This window comes from Takifugu rubripes, chromosome 21 (genome assembly GCF_901000725.2).
Source record: "Takifugu rubripes chromosome 21, fTakRub1.2, whole genome shotgun sequence".
Classification (NCBI taxonomy): Eukaryota; Metazoa; Chordata; class Actinopteri; order Tetraodontiformes; family Tetraodontidae; genus Takifugu; species Takifugu rubripes.
In genome coordinates this window covers 19,770,555-19,787,818 of record NC_042305.1, presented here as the reverse complement: position 1 = coordinate 19,787,818, position 17,264 = coordinate 19,770,555, and the positions used below count along the sequence as shown (strand labels likewise).

Here is a 17,264-nt window from a genome sequence, read left to right as displayed (position 1 = left end):
AAAAATCATTACAAAACACTCAACTCATCTCATTCAGCGCCCCTGAGCGGCCCAGAGAGGCTGGACATTTGTGTTTGTGTCGTGCGTTCATGTGTTCATGTGTTCATGTGTTCATAGCCTCCGTAGATTCAAATAGGAGCTCAACTGAAAATGTTCAGAAAGTACATTAATTACTGGATTAAATATGGCCATATCATACAGATTTCAAATAAAGGAAATAGGACCGATTAAGGCAATGACAGTTTATTTGACAGTTTATTTTAAACTTGTTATTGAAAATAAAGACGATGAAATAATATTGAGAGATTAGTTCAAAAAAATAAAAGGTGGTTCCACGTTCATTTTTGCATGAATTACATGTTCGAAAGGAGTAAGAAGCAGTGAAAACTTCTCTGGTGTTACGCCTGTGTCCATTTTAGTGAAGAAGAAGCTACCTGAAGTAGAGCCACGCTTGAGGGACCCCTCTGTTTCTGAGAGTCATCGTCATGAGGCTAATGGCTAATGGCATGAGGCTAATGGCTAATGGCATGAGGCTAATGGCTAATGGCATGAGGCTAATGGCAGCAAACACATGGCTGGTGAAGGGTGAACTGCGTATACCCGTAGGGTTAGACCTGATTGGATCTAGACTCTTTCAGAACTTTACGTCAGCGATGGACGTACAGAACCTTCTGTCACTGTTCCTCCTCCTTCATTTGTTGTTTCTTGATTTGCACGTGAAAATTGCTGAGTGAAGTTGCACGAAGTCCTGGAGCTCAAGCATTTGATAAACTGGACTGAGGTGTTCTCATGATGACTTCTACCCCCACCCTGAAGAACTAATGGGGCTGTTAAATAGGTCATATTCCCTGACTGATGGTTTATTAATTATATATCATTTATATAGAAAGTTCTCTGTTGACGCTTGATTTCTCAGCCAACTCTCACTTTGTTGCTCCAAAATGCTTTTTCAGATCTTAAAGAAGGCCGAACATTTTCTGTAAGGTTGTTCTGGGACCACGAGGCTCAAAGACGGCTGGATCAGGGGCCCACCAAGGCAGAACCACACTAGAATAATGGATCTTTGCATGGCTTTGGTTCTAAATTAGCACCTGTCAACTTTACAGAACTAATTATTATGTGAACCAATTTAACTAGTCGTGGGGTTAGTTGTTGGGCAAGTTTCATAATATCACGTCATCTTTTTGCATCCTAGCTGCAATATTCCCTCAGTTCCAGCAGGTGGGGCTCACAGTCTTCTTGATCCTCCTCTTCCTGCCACTGATGAAGAAAATAAAGCTAACTTCTGAAATATTCCACTGTGAGCTGGGACAAGTCCCTCACCAGGGGCACGGCTCTTTGCTAGTCTGTTAAACCACAGAGCAGAACTACCACCAGGTGGACGTTCCTTTATTTCTGTTCATTTATAAAAGTTACTGGCTTATTGCGTGTAACCAGACAGGTTACATGTCCATCACAAGGTCATTGTTTTTTCTTTAGTTAGTCTTTTGCTGCTAGATGTCTGTGAATGTCTCAGCAATACTTGGTTAGTCTGCACAAAGAGATCCCTTCTTGAATCTAGTGATCACATAACGTCCACAAACGTGGGATGATCGTGTTGTGACTATCGACCTAAACTGTCAATACTGCTGTTTCTCAACTCCAAATTAGTCTTTAACTTTTTTGAGTGTTCCCTTCCGTGCACACTGGGACAGAGGTCACCAGCTTCTGCTGCACATGGGCCTCATATTGTGTAAAGCTAACCCTAAGCTAACCCTAAGCTAACCCTAACCCACTGCAAACGGTTCCACATCATTTAAAGAAAGACGACCTGCAGGGAGAAACAGGAAATGACATGGTTTAAATGATAACCGATGGCTGGAGTTACATTGAGCAACAGCAGAAGTAGGATGTGTATATGATCAAAGCAAGTGTAATCACTGCTGATAAGAAGGTTAACGTGAAGTCCAGAGTCCACACGGACGGGCTGGAGCCCAGACAGCAGGAGCAGCGGTGCTGGTGATCTATGGCGGCCCCAGACTGGAGCGCTCCCTTCTCTCTGCACTCCTACTGCGTCTCCCAGGAGCTGGGCTTTGTCCTCTCAGATCCGCTGGTAAGTGGAAATATTAAATAATTATAAGTTCCCAACGTGTGGCAGCGATCTAATACAAAAACTGAACAGATAAAAACGTGATCAAAATCAAATGCTTTACAGTAGATTAGGGATTTACATCATCGTACAATAGTAAGAAAAATCAGTGCGTTTGCTTACTAAAGTCTTGAAGATGAAATAAAATAGAGCAGAATAATAACTCGTCAATAAAATAGATACATCCCATCATCTAACTGGCTGAGCTAACTGCAGCGTATAGGGTTAGGGTTAGCGTTAGCGTTAGGGTTAGGGTTAGCGTTAGGCTAACTGCAGCGTATATTGGGTTAGGGTTAGCGTTAGGCTAACTGCAGCGTATATTGGGTCAGGGTTGGGTTGGGTTAGGCTAACTGCAGCGTATATTGGGTCAGGGTTAGGGTTGGGTTAGGGTTAGGCTAACTACAGCGTATATCTGGTCAGGGTTGGGTTAGGCTAACTGCAGCGTATATTGGGTCAGGGTTAGGGTTGGGTTAGGCTAACTGCAGCGTATATTGGGTCAGGGTTGGGTTGGGTTAGGCTAACTGCAGCGTATATTGGGTCAGGGTTAGGGTTGGGTTAGGCTAACTGCAGCGTATATTGGGTCAGGGTTAGGGGTTGGGTTAGGCTAACTGCAGCATATATTGGGTCAGGGTTAGGGTTGGCGTTAGGCTAACTGCAGCGTATATTGGGTCAGGGTTAGGGTTGGGTTAGGCTAACTGCAGCGTATATTGGGTCAGGGTTAGGGTTGGGTTAGGCTAACTGCAGCGTATATTGGGTCAGGGTTTAGGGTTGGGTTAGGCTAACTGCAGCGTATATTGGGTCAGGGTTAGGGTTGGGTTAGGCTAACTGCAGCGTATATGGGTCAGGGTTAGGGTTGGGTTAGGCTAACTACAGCGTATATTGGGTCAGGGTTAGGGTTGGGTTAGGCTAACTGCAGCATATATTGGGTCAGGGTTAGGGTTGGGTTAGGCTAACTGCAGCGTATATTGGGTCAGGGTTAGGGTTGGGTTAGGCTAACTGCAGCATATATTGGGTCAGGGTTAGGGTTGGGTTAGGCTAACTGCAGCGTATATTGGGTCAGGGTTAGGGTTGGGTTAGGCTAACTGCAGCGTATATTGGGTCAGGGTTAGGGTTGGGTTAGGCTAACTACAGCGTATATTGGGTCAGGGTTAGGGTTGGGTTAGGCTAACTGCAGCGTATATTGGGTCAGGGTTAGGGTTGGGTTAGGCTAACTGCAGCGTATATTGGGTCAGGGTTAGGGTTGGGTTAGGCTAACTGCAGCGTGTATTGGGTCAGGGTTAGGGTTGGGTTAGGCTAACTGCAGGGTATATTGGGTCAGGGTTAGGGTTGGGTTAGGCTAACTGCAGCGTATATTGGGTCAGGGTTAGGGTTGGGTTAGGCTAACTGCAGCGTATATTGGGTCAGGGTTAGGGTTGGGTTAGGCTAACTGCAGCGTATATTGGGTCAGGGTTAGGGTTGGGTTAGGCTAACTGCAGCGTGCGTTCTGATGGACCTGCCACGGTTCAGGTGGTGTCGTCTGTTCCCACTCAGAGATCCAGGGTGGGTGGCAGGCCCGTTTCATGTGTTAGGACCCGTCTTTGGAGACAGTGCATGGTTCCAGGCGTCAGCGCCACAGGTCTGCTCCACTATTGTGGAGGTCTTCAGGTAGGAGGGGAGCGTGCACTAAGACCGAGGACACCTGTCCTGGCTCACCTTCTGGGCCTGCTGCCTCCGTGTGTTGATGCACGACAATATAAAGTTTAACAGCTGCCTCACAAAACCAACGTGTGTTTGAAAGTTCTGAATAGTTCTAAGTTATAAAACTCAAAATTTGACAGAACTTGGAGCTTGTGCTATTGACTGAAACACAATGGGGGGGGGGGGGGGGGGGGGGGGGGGGGTTAGGGGGGGATTTGGCATTAATCTTATTTACTTTATCTGGGGGACTTTAACCCAACAGCAAGTTAAACATGTTAGTCCACCTTTTTCTTTTGTCTGAGCATGTGCCAAGTCCAATTTATCTTAACTGACATGACAAAAGTTAAATCTACCAGATATTTATCAGGTATTTATTTCTTCTTATTCTCTTGGATTTCCTTTGAAAGCAAGAGCTTCCGCCCTACTACCAGCCATGGATGGATATCGCCCTGCACGTCCCCCAACTCGTGGAGGCTCACCAGCTCCGCTCCTGTGTGGACCAGGTAAGTTAGGGTTAGGGTTAAACAGGGTCAGGGTTAAACAGGGTTAGGGTCAGGGTTAGGGTTAAACAGGGTTAGGGTTAAACAGGGTTAGGGTTAAACAGGGTTAGGGTCAGGGTTAGGGTCAGGGTTAGGGTTAAACAGGGTTAGGGTCAGGGTTAGGGTTAAACAGGGTTAGGGTTAAACAGGGTCAGGGTTAAACAGGGTTAGGGTTAAACAGGGTTAGGGTCAGGGTTAGGGTTAAACAGGGTTAGGGTTAAACAGGGTTAGGGTCAGGGTTAAACAGGGTTAGGGTTAAACAGGGTTAGGGTCAGGGTTAAACAGGGTCAGGGTTAAACAGGGTTAGGGTTAAACAGGATTAGGGTCAGGGTTAAACAGGGTTAGGGTTAAACAGGGTTAGTGGTTAGGGTTAAACAGGGTTAGGGTTAAACAGGGTTAAACAGGGTTAGGGTTAAACAGGATTAGGGTCAGGGTTAAACAGGGTTAGGGTTAAACAGGGTTAGTGGTTAGGGTTAAACAGGGTTAGGGTTAAACAGGGTTAGGGTTAAACAGGGTTAGGGTTAAACAGGGTTAAACAGGGTTAGGGTTAAACAGGGTTAGGGTCAGGGTTAAACAGGGTTAGGGTTAAACAGGGTTAGGGTCAGGGTTAACAGGGTTAGGGTTAAACAGGGTTAGGGTCAGGGTTAACAGGGTCAGGGTTAACAGGGTTAGGGTCAGGTTAAACAGGGTTAGGGTTAAACAGGGTTAGGGTCAGGGTTAAACAGGGTTAGGGTTAAACAGGGTTAACAGGGTTAGGGTTAAACAGGGTTAGGGTTAAACAGGGTTAAACAGGGTTAGGGTTAAACAGGGTTAGGGTTAAAGAGGGTTAGGGTCAGGGTTAAACAGGGTCAGGGTTAAACAGGGTTAGGGTTAAACAGGGTTAGGGTCAGGGTTAAACAGGGTTAGGGTTAACAGGGTTAGGGTTAAACAGGGTTAGGGTTAACAGGGTTAGGGTCAGGGTTAAACAGGGTTAGGGTTAACAGGGTTAGGGTTAAACAGGGTTAGGGTTAACAGGGTTAGGGTCAGGTTAAACAGGGTTAGGGTTAAACAGGTTAGGGTTAACAGGGTTAGGGTTAAACAGGGTTAGGGTTAACAGGGTTAGGGTCAGGGTTAACAGGGTTAGGGTTAAACAGGGTTAGGGTTAACAGGGTTAAACAGGGTTAGGGTTAAACAGGATTAGGGTCAGGGTTAAACAGGGTTAGGGTTAAACAGGGTTAGTGGTTAGGGTTAAACAGGGTTAGTTAAACAGGGTTAGGTTAGGGTTAAACAGGGTTAGGGTTAAAGGGTTAAACAGGTTAGGGTTAACAGGTTAGGGTTAAACAGGGTTAAAGGGTTAGGGTTAAACAGGGTTAGGGTAAAGAGGGTTAGGGTCAGGGTTAAACAGGGTTAGGGTTAAACAGGGTTAGGGTCAGGGTTAAACAGGGTTAGGGTTAAACAGGGTTAGGGTTAACAGGGTTAGGGTTAAACAGGGTTAGCGTTAAACAACGTGCGTGTGTTTCAGATGCCGCTGCTCAGCAGTCAGTTCCTAAATTTGCACCGGGAATTACGGCTGGCTCACCTGGCCCTGGGGGTGATGACCATGGGCTACATCTGGCAGGAGGGAGAGAAGAACACAGTTGAGGTACTTCAGCCACCATGAAGGGCAGTTTTAAGATGACCACAGAATGTAAAACTAGTGTGAGTTCCTGTCTGACTGATGGAACTCCGTGTCTCCTGTCTTGACATGAATAGAAGAGGCATCTCCATTTCAGTGTAATGACATCAGCATATCTCCATATTGACATTTAAGATGTTGCCACAAAATCTGGCCATCCCATACTGGGAGGTTTCACAGCGTCTAGGCCTTCCACCGATCCTCACCCATGCAGACACAGTGCTGGCCAACTGGAGGAAGAAGGACCCACTGGGGTACTCCGGACTTATTTATGCTATATGATATATATGATCCAACGTGCATCGAGTCTGTACATGAGCTAAAACCTGTTGTGTTCCTCCGTCCTCCCTCCGCCTCCTGAGAAAGGCCATTTGCCATCGAGTAAGTGTGTTTTTCATGTTACATTTAAATTGATCGTTTCATTTCTTATCATTTGTAGTGAATGCAATAATTCTCCTTTGTATTTGCAGTAACCTGGAGCTCCTAGTCAGTATCCCAGGTGGAGACTGCGCCCAAGGCTTCTTCTTGGTTACTTTGTTAGTAGAGCTGGCAGCAGCCTCTGGAATCTGGGTAAAAATAGACTTATGAATATGATCATTGTTGACTATAGACTGAGGTAGAAAATTAGTCTACATTTAATTGTACTTCATTTATTTATTTAGGCCAGAATTAAAGACATAGAACACGAGTTGTTCTTCTAAAAGCTCTTCAGCAGCAGCTCCATAGAACCCTGCAACATGAGCTCGAACCAGAGACCACTGATCTGTGTCATCATCTGGATGAGATAAGAGCTGTGGAAGAGCGTCCAAAATAATATATAATAATAATAAAAGCATATTGTAGGCAGGGTTAGGACAGAGCTTCTGCATTTTTCTGCCTTTAAGTCGATGGGAACACCGGAGGTGTTTCATTCCTGCCCCAGAGCTTTTTCTAGCATTCCAAACATTAATGTGGCCTCTTTTTTGTCTTTTCCACCTTTTACTTTCTGAATAATCACCAATTGCTAAACCTTCTTTTATCACACAACCTTCAAAACTATTTTCTGTTTGACCTCTTGATTAAAAAGTCTAAAGCTTAAACAAATGGACTCGTGTTGCAGAACATTCCCACTGTAATCAATGGGGTCAGGAATGGGAACGCCGCTGCTGTGGCCGGAGCCCTGGAAGCCATCGGCCGGTCCTTACAAGACATGAAAGATGCTCTGCAGCTAATGCATGGTGACGTATTACACACACACACACACACACACACACACACACAGTATATTTAATGTTTTCCTTTTTTTAGTGCACGTGAAACCGGCCGTCTTCTATGGCATCATGAGAATCTTCCTGTCTGGGTACAAAAATCTTTTTTGTTTGCTAAATGGGTAAAAATGAGAAGTCTTCCTGAAGCGAAGGTGTTTGGCCATGAACAGGTGGAAGGACAATCCCAGCATGCCCAGCGGGCTGGTCTACCAAGGCGTGCAGCCAGAACCGCTGGAGTATTCGGGAGGAAGCGCCGCCCAGAGCAGCCTGCTGCACTGTTTTGATGAACTTCTGGGAGTCGAGCACGGAGGGAAAAGTGGTGAGAACCAGTGACACGCGGCACGTAACATGTGACACATAACACACAACACGTGACATGTGACACGTAACATGTGACACATAACACACAACACGTAACACGCGACATGTGACACGTAACATGTGACACAACACACAACACGTGACATGTGACACGTAACATGTGACACATAACACACAACACGTGACATGTGACACGTAACATGTGACACATAACACACAACACGTAACACGCGACATGTGACACGTAACATGTGACACATAACACACAACACGTGACATGTAACACGTGACACGTAACATGTGACACATAACACACAACATGTGACATGTAACACGTGACACGTAACATGTGACACATAACACACAACATGTGACATGTAACACGTGACACGTAACATGTGACACATAACACACAACATGTAACACGCGACATGTGACACGTAACATGTGACACATAACAAACAACACGTAACACGCGACATGTGACACGTAACATGTGACACATAACACACAACATGTGACATGTAACACGTGACACGTAACATGTGACACATAACACACAACATGTGACACGCGACATGTGACACGGAACATGTGACAAGTGACGCTGCTACATCCTGACACTCATGAGGACCCTGCTCATCTCCAGGCGCCTTTCTAACCCGCATGCGGAGCTACATGCCGCCGGCTCACAGGAAGCTGATCGAGGACATCTCGCTACAAACACCCCTGAAAACATTCGTCCAGCAACGGGCCAGTGAGGAGCTCACCCAGGCCTTTCAGAACTGCCTCAGAAAACTTCTGGCTTTACGCAATTACCACATCACCGTTGTCAGTCGGTTCATCACCATTCCTGCTGCCCGGGCGCGGCAAATTCGTGAGCAGACCTCTGGAGTGGAGGAGCTCATCAGCAAAGCTCCAGCTGTATTAGAGGAGAGGGGCACCGGTGGCTCCAGCATCATGACCTTCCTGAAACACGTGCGGAGAGAAACCAAAGAAGCCTTCCTGTCAGAGAGCGAGGACGCCGCCACGGGAGCGGAACCTGAGGACCACCTGGGGTCCAGCGCAGAAACCAAGCAAAGCACAGCACAGCTCATTAATTATGGAGCTGGCAGATAATTACTGGTTAATGACATCACTGGTCCAACTGGAGCTTTGAACAATCTTAAACACAAGAAGTGAACAAAACAAAAGATGCCTTCATGCGCCGTAGTATCAGAACGTTTGAACGTTCAGAACTCATGTTTGGATCCCAGCAGCACCTGCAGTGTTGTAAATACCAGAGTGTGAGTGAGTGTGTGTGTGGGTGTGTGTGTGTGTGTGTGTGTGTGTGTGTGTGTGTGTGTGTGTGTGTGTGTGTGTGTGTGTGTGTGTGTGTGTGTGTGTGGGTGTGTGTGTGTGGGTGTGCGACACTTTAACAGGAATCTTGAAGCTAAACTCTCCTGGACGCAGTACAGCCAGAACTCTCCACCTGCTTGTTGCATTTTTACTCCCAGAACATTTGGACTGATTTGCTGCTCCAGAATTCTTGTAGAATCATTTTGGCCTCAGTTCCCTCCCATCGCTGAAAGGTGGCGCTACAGACACGTCTCATGTTACACATCCTTGGCTGCATAATGAAATGTCTTTGAGTAAAGCAATTAAAGTCAATCGCTCAATTATCCAGAGACGTTAGCCCAAAACATTTCACTATTACAGCCAATAATAATAATAATAATGACAACAGCAATAATAATAATAATAATAATAATAATGACAACAGCAATAATAATGACAATAATAATAATAATAATAATGACAATAACAGCAATAATAATAATAATAATAATAATAACAGCAATAATAATGACAATAACAGCATAATAATAATAATAATAATAACAGCAATAATAATAATAATAATGACAATAACAGTGATAATAATAATAATAGTAATAACACTACTATTAACAGCAACAATAATAAATCCGTTCTTTAATCTTCACACTGAATTCTCCATTTTAAAACAAACGTTGCATAAATGCTCGATGCCGTTTGGAGCCAGTTAAACTGGCTTTCAGCTTTTCTTCATTCAGTCTCACATTTTTATAGGAGATTAAATGCAAAGATTGCATCTAAATAGCTCAACAAATGTTGAAGAGAAGCTCAGCTGGTGAGGAGGTGCAGGACCTTCGTGTGGGGCTCAGCAGTCCTCTCCTGGCTGCCACCCTGGAGATAAACTCAGGTCCTCTCAGAACATCTGGGTTGTCCTGGATCATGGAACAGTGTTTATGAGACAAACATGTTCACCATTGCTTTAGATTCTTTTTGGACTGTTACAGTGAACCTTGGAACAGCCCAACTGGGTGTGAGGAACCAGGTTTCATCTTCAAGATCCACACAAGTGGCAGACAATCAACTGATCCAGGTTCCTTTTCCCTGCCTCTTGATTAAGACGCACTCGTCAGTTTAAATCAACCCGTCTGTAACCCTCCTATTCTCACTGCCTCTGGATATAGATTAAAAAAGTCAAATCTGTTACAATCAAAACTGTCTCTAGACCCTTTCCAGAACCCCAGCAGGGCCTGGCCCCCAACAAGCAACAGAGTCAGGAAAAACTGCCCTTTAACAGGAAGAAACCTGGAGCAGGACCAGGGGGACCCTCCTGCTGATGGTTCCTGGTATCTGCTGGAGCATCTACTCAGCTTGGGATGGGGGGCTACTGCCCCTAGTGTCCCGATCACTACTGGGACCACTGTTGCCTTCATGCCCCATTTATTTCATCATTTGAAGTTTATGTGGTGATTTGAGTGAAGGAAATTGTGCTTTTTTTCCAGTGTTATTATTTTACATGCCAGTAATTCCTTCTACTTGAGTTTTGATAACTAGTCACCAATGTATTAGTTGGTAGTTTATGAGTATAACAATAGTTCTCTCACATATATGTATGCAAATAGATATATAGCTGTGTTAAAGTAACAGGAAATGCAAGTTGTTGTTTTTGTTTTGTTTTTTTCTGAACCATTGTCAACATGAGAAACATTATCTGGTCGTAGGTGGTCACATGACCCTAATGTAGTCACATGACCCTAATGTTCTTGGGCTGTGGGAGGACATTGGAATCCCCCACCCCAGAAACTGTCCTTGCATCACCAACGTTCAGTTCTTGTTTTGAGTTTTTGAAATCGTTTTAAGGGATTCTCATCCTGGAGATCTGATTCACCCCCCCTCAATATATCAGTGTGGGGGGGGGGGGGGGGGTGATTAAAAATGCTGCATGCAAAGCACCTGTAGCAGCTCCAATAAGGATCGCGACATTGGTGGATCACCCTGTAGGACCGTATTTAGGAGTACAAGCTAAATGTAAATGTGGTATTTTGGGGCTTTTTTAGACTTTCTTGTAGCTGTCAATCAAAACACGTATCTCAGGTAGGGTCAGGGTTGGGGTTATCTCTGACCGTTCTTTGCTTCCCACCTGTGTGGACTCTCACAGAAGCTTCAAACCTTTTGACAGAGTCTTCTGACAGTAAAGTTTCTCACTCTCCACGCCCACATGAAAACTTAAGCGGTCCCAGTCAGAAAAGGGCTGATTTACCGTTGAGGCCAGTATCAATGGTGGTCCGGCCTTAATGACGTCACAGAACATTCACACACAACCCTTTGTTCTTTCTGCTGTGTATTTTGGACCATGGTATCAAGATTTGACGTCATGATATCCAAGTCTGCAAAGCACACATGACTCATTCATTTCAATGGTTGTTGATGCTTGAAGGACATTTGGGAAAAATGAATGGGTACAATGTTTTGCCATGAAACTACAAAATGGAAATATAAATAAAAACATTATCACTTGTTAATACAATTCCTCCATCATCCCAACAACACTTAAAGCACAGACTTTTACTATATAACATACATTCTGTGAAATGTGATTCCACAAGTTTGATGAAACAATGTGACCGTCACAACGCCCACAAAGTGCTTCGCATCATGCTCTGATTGTCTGGACCAGACAGGGTTAGGGTTACATAATGATCAGTGACATAATGATCTACATCCCCTCCTTGAACCACCACCTTACTGGGGGTGGAGGAGTTTGAGAGGTACCAGCTGGAGGTGGTCGGACTCCCCTCCACACGCAGCATCGGCTTTGGAACCCAGCTCCTTGAGAGGGGCGAGACTCCTCCTTACTCTGGAGTTGCCCGGGGGCCGGGGTAGGCTTGCATCAGTTTACTCTGATGAACGAGCCGGTCATTTCCTGCACCTCCGAGTCGGGGACAGGTCTCTCGCTGTGGTTTCTGTCTACGGGCCGAACAGCAGCACCCGGCCTTCTTTAATGAATATAAACAGTCCAAATTCAGAAGTGTGCCGTCTCCTGTAATACCAGGAACTCTACTCAGGGACAGTCTGACCTGACCTGCAAGAGGACGGTCCTCCAGTTTCCTTGGAGGTCTAATTTAAGTGGAGCTGAGAGTGGAACATGTTCCACTAGCAATCATCAGTCTGGACTCGAGATGCATTTGATGAACAGGTGTGAAAGCTTTAGCAACACTGGGGCTTCCTGTCCTGACACCGTTTCATGCTTAACACATTTCTAAGTGACTACGAATTGTAACAGTCCGATGAAAAAAACAGCCGCCAAACGTAATGATTAAAAATGGCGCAGGAGTTTACGTAGTCTCATCATGCACTCGCGATCACTTCTTTGTGAATAACACACCGTTATTCACTGGACTTTATAGAATTAATTAATTCAGACTATTTTTGTTAAGAGAAAATTGTGATCATCAAAGATGCTATCTAAGTTACCATCAATGAACTTAACCATCGTTTTTCTAGCTGTTAGCGATACTTCTGTTTATAGCTATTGTACAGCTTCTCTTCTTTTTTTTTTTTTATAAGAGTGCCTCAATTAAGAAAAAACTGAGGTCATTAAATGCTTTATATTTTTAAGGCAAATCTGAAGGTTCACTTACAACTCCAGTTAGGGTTAGTAGTTAGATTTAATAGATAATTCATGGCAGTGTAAATGTATTAATGTTGACAAATCATATGTGCTAAGGGGAATATGTTGAAGGGAGGAACCCAATGAGTAACCATTCTAAGAAAAACATCATTGACATGAACCAATTGGGAAGTGTGTCACAAATATGACATTAACGAGCAAAGCACTGTCCCTTTTCCCATTTGAAGTGTATCTAATCTCCAAGAGTTCAGATTCTGACAGTGTAGCGACTCGATTTATTGTCCAAAGTGTCGATACAACAGTCTCAACGTGAGCCTTTTTTAATGAAGCCACCACAATAATAGCAGGAAAGAACAGCCCCCCCCCCCCGTGTCTGCACCTCTGGACATCTCTAGATGACGGTCCCTTCTTCTGACTCCACTTTTCCCCTGACCTCAACAGTCTGGCATCTCTGACAACTCGACACCAATCTGTCAATTTCTGTCCTTAAGGTTGCACTTTGTGACAAAAATGTCCAACTACTCGAGTTAATCAATTTGAGGGTTCAGTTCCCCCTTTTCTATTAAGGCAATAAGCCTTCCAAAGCTAAGAACAATGATTAGCTTTAAAGATAGTGATTGCTGATGATACACCAAATTAAGTGAACTCCATTTGAATAATAAAGTATTTTGCTTTGAAAAAGCAGAATAGAGTTGTTAAAATGAGAAACTTCTAATTTGCAGCCTGCACTCACTCAGTGTTTTGCTCACTGGTTTCCACAGAGAACTGAATCAGACATTTAGATCAGATTTTCATGGCCATTAGAAGCTCGCTGACCTTCTGGATTAGCTGACACACGTCACCAGAAAGGTTAACACAACTTTGGAATGTGTGACGATTAGAAGCTCACATGTGCGTGTCTGCAGAAAAAACAATGCAAATAAACCTAAATGTGGCGCACATACAGCACGCTCACGGGCGCTCACGGGCGCTCACGGGCGCTCACGGGCGCCGTAGAATTCTGCTGAGAAACAGACACAACGCGTCTTTCTTTGTGTTTATGCCCAGTTTGCCCACTTGGTTTTCGTGCCGTGCAGCCATTGTCCTGCTGGCTCCTGCCCGGCTGATTAACTTCCTCTTCCTCAGAGATGACGCTCGTGTCACCTTCCCTGCTGGCGCCCACACACTCATGTTATCAACAGCTTCTCATCCGGGTTAGAAAAATAAAGGAAGTTCCCTGGGGGGTCTCCTGCATGGAAAAGAAAAGTCCACGTCTATCGTCACTCACTCCACTCTGCACATGAAGCCTGATAAGGGAAACGTGCATGAGCTCAGGGGTTGATTACACAGTAGATAACACACATCATTTTAGAAAGGATGTTAAAACGTCTATTTAAAACCACTGCCACAGATGTTGCATGCTAACCATGATTTAGCATGACACACACACACACACACACACACACACACACACACACAAAATGCTCATTAATCCTCCTGGTTTACTTATGTAAGAAAGGAAAGGTGGGGGCTACCAAGATGAAAATCCTGCATCTGCCTGATCTCGAACTTTACAATGAAAACATTCCACTTCCGTCAGGATCCTGGGGGGGCCTCATGCAGAGCTCCGTCTGAGACAGGGGGGGCAACCAGAGCAGCCACGGAGCAGGAATGACAATAGGAGCAGTTTAGGAGGATGGCTGACATGAACTGGCATCGTCACACCAAAAAAAGCTGCAACTCTGAACACGAGAGTAAACAGGTGTTTCTTTTGATTCTGAACCCTCTCAGCTAACTCTCACCCCCCAACCCTCACCCTCTAACCCCCCACCCTCTAACCTCACCCCTAACCCCCCAACCCTCACCCTCACCCTCTAACCCCCCAACCCTCTAACCCCCCAACCCTCACCCTCACCCTCTCACCCCCCCAACCCTCACCCTCACCCTCTCACCCCCCCAACCCTCACCCTCACCCTCTCACCCCCCCACCCTCACCCTCTAACCCTCTAACCCCCTCACCCTCACCCTCTAACCCCCCAACCCTCACCCTCACCCTCTAACCCTCACCCTCTAACCCCCCCAACCCTCTAACCCTCACCCTCTAACCCCCACCCTCTAACCCTCACCCTCTAACCCCCCAACCCCCCCCCTCTAACCCCCTCACCCTCTCAGCTAACCCTCACCCTCACCCTCTAACCCCCTCAACCCCCTCACCCCTCAGCTAACCCTCACCCTCTAACCCCCTCACCCCCTCAGCTAACCCTCACCCTCACCCCCTCAGCTAACCCTCACCCTCACCCCCTCAGCTAACCCTCACCCTCACCCCCTCAGCTAACCCTCACCCCCTCAGCTAACCCTCACCCTCACCCCCTCAGCTAACCCTCACCCCCTCAGCTAACCCTCACCCCCTCAGCTAACCCTCACCCCTCAGCTAACCCTCACCCCCTCAGCTAACCCTCACCCCCTCAGCTAACCCTCACCCTCACCCCCTCAGCTAACCCTCACCCCCCTCAGCTAACCCTCACCCCCTCAGCTAACCCTCACCCTCACCCCCTCAGCTAACCCTCACCCCCTCAGCTAACCCTCACCCTCACCCCCTCAGCTAACCCTCACCCCTCACCCTAACCCTCACCCTCACCCTCTAACCCCCTCACCCCCTCAGCTAACCCTCACCCTCACCCTCTAACCCCCTCACCCCCTCAGCTAACCCTCACCCTCACCCTCTAACCCCCTCTCACCCCCTCAGCTAACCCTCACCCTCACCCTCTAACCCCTCACCCCCTCAGCTAACCCTCACCCTCACCCTCTAACCCCCTCACCCCCTCAGCTAACCCTCACCCTCACCCTCTAACCCCCTCACCCCTCAGCTAACCCTCACCTCACCCTCTAACCCCCTCACCCCCACCCCCTCAGCTAACCCTCACCCTCACCCTCTAACCCCCTCACCCCCTCAGCTAACCCTCACCCTCACCCTCTAACCCCCTCACCCCCTCAGCTAACCCTCACCCTCACCCTCTAACCCCTCACCCCCTCAGCTAACCCTCACCCTCACCCTCAACCCCCTCACCCCCTCAGCTAACCCTCACCCTCACCCTCTAACCCCCTCACCCCTCACCCCCTCAGCTAACCCTCACCCTCACCCTCTAACCCCCTCACCCCCCAGCTAACCCTCACCCTCACCCTCTAACCCCCTCACCCCCTCAGCTAACCCTCACCCTCACCCCTCTAACCCCCTCACCCCCTCAGCTAACCCTCACCCTCACCCTCTAACCCCCTCACCCTCTAACCCCCTCACCCTCACAGCTAACCCTAACCCTCACCCTCTAACCCCCTCAGCTAACCCTCACCCTCACCCTCTAACCCCCCCCTCACCCTCACCCCTCAGCTAACCCTAACCCTCACCCTCTAACCCCCTCACCCTCACCCCCTCAGCTAACCCTAACCCTCACCCTCTAACCCCCTCACCCTCTAACCCCCTCACCCCCTCAGCTAACCCTAACCCTCACCCTCTAACCCCCTCACCCTCTAACCCCCTCACCCTCACCCAGTCAGTCTACAAGCAACAACCTGCTGAGTCGGTATTTAAGGTCACAGTTGCATCACATCATTTTATGAAAGACCAATAAAGTACAAATTCATGTGTTTGCGTTATCACCAGTAAGCCAACAGCCATTTTTGCTGCCTCTATTGTCCATATTAATCATTTCATTGTAAAACAGCTGAGGATGATTTAATCTCATTATACACACGTCCTCAATGGAGAGAGATTATTTTATATTTTTATTTTTTAGGATTCAAAGACAGACACATTAAAAAGTCTGCGGTCCTTTATTCCAAAAAAGATCCTGTCCATCGTTAACTTTGATGTTTTGAAACATAATTTGACCATCATCACTAATAATCACTGTCAGTGTTGAAATCTTTGGGTATTTAAAGTTTATAACCCATGAAATTGATCAGAATGGTCACGTGAACGCAGGGCAAAATTCTTTATTCATGACATCAGTTTTGGCAAGAGCCAAATATTTGGAGAGAACAGCTCGGGATTTGACAAGCAAAAGCACATAAAATAAATTATAATTATTATTCTGCCAAAAACCAAACCAAATCAAACCTAGCTAGGCCAAAAACAGTGAAATGGAAGACTTTTATTTTCTGAGATGCTACTGGTCGAATGCCGACCACAGGAGACGCTGTCAGGATGTTTCAAACCCTAACCCTAAGATTCAGAGAAGTGACACCTTTGTCTTTAATACAGCACAAAAAACAATGATGTATTGAGATATGATATTATCTGGACTGAAACTACATGATGTCCTCTGAGATTCGATATCAGGCTCCACTAACCCTAACTACCCAACCCTAACCTCTAACCCTAACCCAACCCGACCCTAAACCCTAACCCTAACTAACCCGACCCTAAACCCTCTAACCTAACCAACCCTAGTCAGCAAAGGTTGCAGAGACACTGTATCAATTCATTCATACTACTTGCCCGCTGCTACTGCTCTGATGCTGCTACTGCTGCTGCTAATGCTGCTACTGCACTACTATACTGCGGACTGCTGCCGCTGCTACTGCTCTGATGCTGCTGCTGCTAATGCTAACTACTACTGCCGCTCTGATGCTGCTACTACTACTGCCGCTGCTGCTCTGATGCTGCTACTACTACTACTACTCTACTACTGCTCTGATGCTGCTACTGCTGCTGCTGCTGCTAATGCTGCTACTACTACTGCTGCTGCTGCTCTGATGCTGCTACTACTACTACTAC

At 46.4% G+C, this 17,264-nt stretch overlaps 1 protein-coding gene and 1 long non-coding RNA gene across 3 annotated transcripts; one reads left to right on the top strand and one right to left on the bottom strand.

The window, feature by feature from the left end:
- Positions 1-227: 227 nt before the first annotated feature.
- Positions 228-5,941, bottom strand: LOC105419791 (uncharacterized). Its single transcript, XR_003886588.1, has 3 exons — positions 5,903-5,941; positions 4,159-4,295; positions 228-2,089 (listed from the first exon to the last, which is right to left on the bottom strand). It is a non-coding gene; the product is annotated as an uncharacterized lncRNA (long non-coding RNA).
- ido1 (indoleamine 2,3-dioxygenase 1) lies at positions 1,954-8,898 on the top strand. Of its 2 annotated transcripts, XM_029829472.1 has the most exons (11): positions 1,959-2,092; positions 3,659-3,772; positions 4,213-4,308; positions 5,846-5,965; positions 6,134-6,252; positions 6,365-6,379; positions 6,469-6,568; positions 7,098-7,215; positions 7,286-7,337; positions 7,416-7,564; positions 8,216-8,898. In XM_029829472.1, exons 1-11 carry the CDS (start codon positions 2,006-2,008, stop codon positions 8,683-8,685), a joined length of 1,440 nt encoding a protein of 479 aa, XP_029685332.1. In that variant the 5' UTR covers positions 1,959-2,005; the 3' UTR covers positions 8,686-8,898. The 2 variants fall into 2 exon arrangements, with proteins under 2 accessions (XP_029685333.1, XP_029685332.1); XM_029829473.1 differs by lacking the exon at positions 3,659-3,772 and having other exon boundaries at positions 1,954-2,092.
- Positions 8,899-17,264: the final 8,366 nt, after the last annotated feature.